This window comes from Primulina tabacum, chromosome 16, assembly GCF_025594145.1.
Source record: "Primulina tabacum isolate GXHZ01 chromosome 16, ASM2559414v2, whole genome shotgun sequence".
Classification (NCBI taxonomy): Eukaryota; Viridiplantae; Streptophyta; class Magnoliopsida; order Lamiales; family Gesneriaceae; genus Primulina; species Primulina tabacum.
The window spans coordinates 28,855,938-28,862,294 of NC_134565.1; the positions used below are offsets into that span (position 1 = coordinate 28,855,938).

The 6,357-nt window shown below is 37.8% G+C and overlaps 1 protein-coding gene across 1 annotated transcript; it reads right to left on the minus strand.

Moving 5' to 3' along the window:
• Positions 1 to 3,154: 3,154 nt before the first annotated feature.
• On the minus strand, positions 3,155 to 3,505 carry LOC142528727 (uncharacterized). The gene is given in 1 exon segment (XM_075633856.1): positions 3,155 to 3,505. A coding segment is annotated over 1 exon segment (96 nt). The 5' UTR covers positions 3,301 to 3,505; the 3' UTR covers positions 3,155 to 3,204.
• Positions 3,506 to 6,357: the final 2,852 nt, after the last annotated feature.

Genomic DNA, 6,357 nt, shown 5'->3' on the forward strand with positions numbered 1-6,357 from the left:
AAAAAGTATTACTTTTATTATCTTTTCATAGATTATCCAAATAAGATATATGTCTCACTACGATCCGTGAGACCGTCTCATACAAGTTTTTTCCAAATTTATATAGCACCACCTGATTTTATATATACATGCAAATGTCTCTTCAATAATGAAACAGACAACCTCATATTTCGAAACAATTGGCACGAATTTTGCATGAACAGTTAAAATACGGGACTCGATTTGAATTTAACTATGGCATTCATATCGCACGGGGGCCAAAACTGTCGCCAAGAATTAAGATGGACACCTGATATGCAAGTCACCGGTTAAGACGGTAGCTTCACCTCCACAAATTGCTAGCGAGTATGATGGTGCCACATTAATGGCTCGTCTCGTCACTTTCATCGAAATTGAGGGTGTCTGCTTTCAATTTTATCGTCTAGGCTCAAGGTTCAAGCTGATAATCTAGTCCGATCATCTGATGACATGATTGTTTGAGGATGGACTTGATTGACTCTTCGGTTAAAAAAATTTGAATAATATTTTACGATTTTATCCAATTGTGTCATTTATTTTATCTATATATTCATGCAAACTACATATATAAAGTCCTTGAATGTACAATTAGTACCATGAGTTCTGTCTCGCAACGTAAGATCATGAAACTAATTAGGAAATATATCGTATATTCTAAACATGTTCTTAGTCGATTCAGCCACATAAACTAAGGAAAATGGTTGCTTGAAATTGAGACTAACATTTGTGATATAAACGACACATTTCATTGGTAAGGGTATGAAGATATCGATTCACACAGATAGATGATCATTTGATGATGCACTGAACAGCTCTCTACCGGACTGTGCAAGTGGTTATCACTTATCGACTGTAATAGTCTGATGTTGTAGTTTTACACTATTAGTCATTTGACCCTGGACAATGTAGACGCTATACATATTAGCATGCACTTTAATCTATTTACTGACTCCATTGAGGGTCATCAAGTCGTAAGATTGTGCGTAGTTTCGAAATATACAGAAGGCAATGCATTGTAATCGGGGATTCACTGCTTGCCTACGGGTGAAGATATCTTATGTGATATGATGAATCAATAATCCAAGTAATCTCCGGCCAAAGCATGACATGTGTTTTAGGGAAATGGGTTTTCCTAATTACACATACGATGCCATTATTATTACTCAAAGATATATCATGTCGTTATCAAATTTATTTGCAACTCTCGATATACCAATTGTTATAAATTTGATCGCTATATAAGACTTGAAATTAACTACATGAAAGCGACAAGCATCGGTTGAATTTGTAATCTATCACATGAGCCATTGGGGAAAAAAGTGCTTCGAAATGAGAGAGATTTTATGTTGGATAAGGGAAGATTTAGGAGTTAATAATAAAAAGCAAAAGCAAAATAGCCATTGGGTTGACCAACTTTTAGCGTTTTGTCTTGATTTTATACTGAGTTGGAAACGATTTTAAAATTAGAGTTTTCCGGTTTAGGGTTGATCAGTTACCTTCTTAGCTTACGTGGTGACAGCAAAACTTCATTTTGTGCTGTTAAATCTATCCGATCCATTCCATTAATGACCTCTCTGTGTGCACTGTGCGCGTGAAAAGGGGTTGCCTTTTCCTTACTTTTAATTTATAAATTTAATATAATATGGATATTTAATCTGACCCACCTCTTCTTTTGGTTGGTGAAACATAAATCAGAGAAATTAATAATTTGAATTTATTTTATAGATGGTGGAATCGGAGTAATAGATATATTTACGGCCGTGTGGTGAGAGTGATTAGTCGCTGATTGTTTCATAATCTCATGTTTGATCAACTAAGAAAATAAATCAACCTGGTGCGTGATGGATAGTTAGACCTGGCCAATGGTCGGGACAAACTCGGACCCGAATTGGAACCGGCCCGTGGTGAATGGGTCGGTAAACCGGGTCAACGTGTTTGACCTAGAACCATGACTAGTAACAGAGGCGTGCAAAGATTTCCTCGGGCCAGGCGGAGATTGGCCCTCGAGTGCAAAAGCAGAAGGGAGCTTGACTGCAAGACCTAGGGATGACAACTTTCCCCACGGGTTTGGGGCCCTGCGAAAAAAACCCGAAACGGGGATGGGGATCCATGATTTTTTCGGGTTTGGGTTCGGGTTCGGGGATTTTTTTAAATCCCCGATGTAATTCGGGGCAGATATGGGATTACTATCCACATCCCCGAAATCCCCGAACCCGCCCCGAAAATAATATCAATAATAAAAATAATAATATTATTAATATTTATAATATAATAATATTATTATTTATTAAAATATTAATAATCTTATTATTATTAATATTGATATTGATATTAATATTAATATTATCTCTAATAATAATAGATAATAATAAGTTTTGGTTTGAGAAAATCTCCGAATTCGTTATCGTCTTACAATATTAATATTTTTGAAACGGAGATGGGGTCAGGGATGAAAAGTTGATCCCCGAAGTTTCAGGTTTAGGGATTCCCCGAACCCGAAAAAACGGGGATTGAGGCGGGGATGGGGGTGGGGATGGAATTCGGGGATGGGGATGGGAATGGCAAACCCGTCCCCGCCTCGGACCATTGTCATCCCTAGCAAGACCCACCCGTCGAGCAGGGACGAAAGTCGGCCTTAGTGATCCGATGGTGCCGAGTGGAAGGGCCGTCGCTCAACGAATAAAAGTTACTCTATGGATAACATGCTGATCTTCCCCAAGAGCTCACATCGACGGGAAGGTTTGGCACCTCGATGTCGGCTCTTCGTCACCTGGGGCTATAGTATGTTCCAAGGGTTGGGCTGTTCGCCCATTAAAGCGGTACGTGAGCTGGGTTCAGAACGTCGTGAGACAGTTCGGTCCATATCCAGTATGGGTGTTAGAGCATTAAAAGGACCTTTCCCTAGTACGAGAGGACCGGGAAGGACGAACCTCTGGTGTACCAGTTATCGTGCCAGCGGTAAATGCTGGGTTGCCAAGTGCGGAGCGGATAATTGCTGAAAGCATCTAAGTAGTAAGCCCGCCCCAAGATGAGTGCTCTCCTATTCCGACTTCCCCAGAGCTTCCGGTAGCACAGCCGAGACCGACGAATTTACAGTCCGTCCCCACTAATCACTCGGGCATCGACCCAGGAAGAAGCAATTTGAGGCTTATTGGTAATCCATGATCAACTTCCTTTCGTAGTACCCTACCCCCAGGGGAATTCGAATCCCCGCTGCCTCCGTGAAAGAGAGGTGTCCTAAACCACTAGACGATGGGGGCTAACTTGCTCAACCGCCATCATACTATGATCATAGTATGATCAGTTTTTTGAAATTGTCAATATAATGGTATGGTATGATTAGATCTGAGGAATCTTTGCGTTTTTCAGAAAATTTTATCGAATTTTTTGATTCGTCGTTCATATTAAAGAATATTAGGGATAAAAGAATACTAGGGATACGAATTTTTCAGAGAATGATTGGTCCATCAGAAAAGAAATGGGAGGGGTCAGTTTTATTTTTTTTGCTTTGATTCATTGTTAAAATGAGATATCCTTATCACACTAAACCAGGAAAGTAACAACTAATAAATCTAGTAAAATAAATTGATTAAGCAAGATCAACAAGTTATTGAAAATCTTCTATAAAAATTTAGTTCAAGGGGACAAGTAGATACTCTTCATCACACGATTCAATTAAATATCTTGAAATTTATTTTATGTGGGCATATATGATACTTGGGCTCCGGGAGGAGGAGATGTAAGAAAAAGTACCAACTTGACCCTTAGCCCAAGTATCATATTTGGTTATTTACTAAAATCGCTCTTTGGAGGAGAATGGTGGATTGTTAGTGTGGACGATTTAGAAGATATAATCGGAGGACATGTATGGTTAGGTTCCATTTGTATACTTGGCGGAATTTGGCATATCTTAACCAAACCCTTTGCATGGGCTCGACGTGCCCTTATATGGTCTGGGGAGGCTTACTTATCTTATAGTTTAGGGGCTTTAGCCGTCTTTGGTTTCATTGCTTGTTGTTTTGTCTGGTTCAATAATACTGCTTATCCTAGCGAGTTTTACGGACCTACTGGTCTAGAAGCTTCTCAAGACCGCCCTAAGGTGGTCTAATTACGACTTATATGGGTAAAACACGTCGACCCGTCGGGTCGGACGGGTTCGACCCGACAAGTCGTTCAATTATTATTTTTATATTTTAAATGAATGACCAAGATCGATTAATAAAGTGACTGTTGAAAATCTACAGTCATGATTTATGTGACCGTTTGAAAGGATCGGTTAGAAGGTGAAAAGTGTTTAGAAAGAGGAGGTTGAATAAACACTCGCGTATTTTGTATTCTTTTCGAATATTGAGTTCAGTTTAGTGACAAACTGATTCTCGGTATCTCGTCAATCGATAACAATCAGTTTAACTGAGAAAAACAGTTGCAGAAGTAAACTGACTGAGAGATAGAATAGCTAACTGAAAGTAATAACAAAAATGAAAGTGAACACGGTTTGTTTTTGGATGTTCGGAGAATGGAATAACTCATACGTCACCCATTATATCACGAAGATAGGATTTCTACTAAAAGATTTGATCGAATACAAGAGTTGTATTGACCCACTTCAGTTTGGACTTGACATTGCCAAACTGAAACTCTTAGTACACAAAAACTTTTTACAGTGCGTGACTGAAATTTAAACATGACTGAATGAATCTAACAAAGATTTCAAAGTGCTAGCAAGCTCGTAAATATAGCCTTGATTGCTACTGATATATGTGATAAGATTGAGCTTTCGATATCTGAATACGAGTTTTGATTTTAGCAGAATAACAGCAAGCTTGAATAGAATAGTAGTTCGTGTATTGTCTTCTCAGCTGCCCTCTTCAGCTATTTATAGGCTTCCCTATCAACGGTAATATTAAATAACGTTTGAATCCATATATCCCTTGATTGCCACGTCATTATTCTCTGACATTCGTACACTGCACTTTTGAAATGCGGCGTTCCACTACTAGTTGCAGTCTGTTGTACTATTTGTCGGTTGTCCTTCTCAACTGGTGACGTGTACAACTGAGAGATCAGCTGAAGGATAATAGCTGGAGTGTTCTCGGCTGAATATATAGGTTTACGACTGATCAGTCAGTTGACTGCTCATTCAGTTGCGTAAATCAGTTGTGATAAATCAGTTGCGATGGTATCAGTTGCCTTTAATATTAAGCACATTAATCATCAGTTTGGAAAGTGATAGTCGATTTGCGAAGCCTTGTAACTTGATCAGTTAGTCCAATAAATTCGATGCTTAGTTTTTCAAATCACTGAAATTTAGTTTCCAACATCGTTGTCGACCGTTCTTTTTTTTAAAATGATCTGAAATCAACGGCCATGATATTGCAGTCGTTGATCACCCAACACCCAAGTGATGTGGTCGTTGTGCAACGATCGATCTGACGGGTCGGCTCTGACCCAGACAGACCGATCGTTGCATAAATTTTTTTTGTTCGAAATTTTTTCTGTAAATACCCCGTCACCCCTTTCATATTTTTCATACAATTTTCTCTCAATATCTAATTCTCAATTGTTTCTTAATTATCAAAATATCAAGTCTTATTGGTTTATCGTCACTTGTTCAGTTATTTTCATAATTATTTCAATTTCTTATTTATAAAAATGGCCGGAGTCAGATCAAGTGGTAGGGATGGCAAAGAAAGGGAAATGACATCATGCCACTCGAGTTTGAGCATCGTGAATTTCCTTCATCAAATATCGATGGCTATGATCTTGATTTTTCTGATGAAGAACATCAAGAACGTAAACAAGAGGGGTCAACAAACACATCATCATCAAAGTCAAAAAAGTATGAAAAATCCGATGGCGTCTAAAATTAAAACTTGTGCGGTGCCTCACCCGACATCCTATATATTTACCAAATATTTCAAAAAGGCGACATTTGCCTCCGATGATATGCAAGTCAAATGCAAATATTGTTCGAAAACTTACAATCATTAGTGGTTATGGAACTTTGATGCAGCACGTGGTTAAAAATCTTCTGGTTAAAATTAGTATTGATCGTTTTCAAACTCAATTCCGAAATTCTCTTTTCAATCGGGTAATGATTCTCAAATTTTTAAATTTGACAAATCTAAATTTAGAGAAGAAAATCATAAATTTTGTGTGGCTATAAATTTTTTTTTAGTTTTTGTGATAAATTTTCTTTTGATAATTGGATTTCTACAAGTACAAATCCTTCTATTAGAAATATCTCACGAAATACTCTCAAAAACATACTTCAAAAAATTATTTGCCGATAAAAAAATTAATTAAAGAATTTGCTAGTTTAAATAATAAAGTATATTT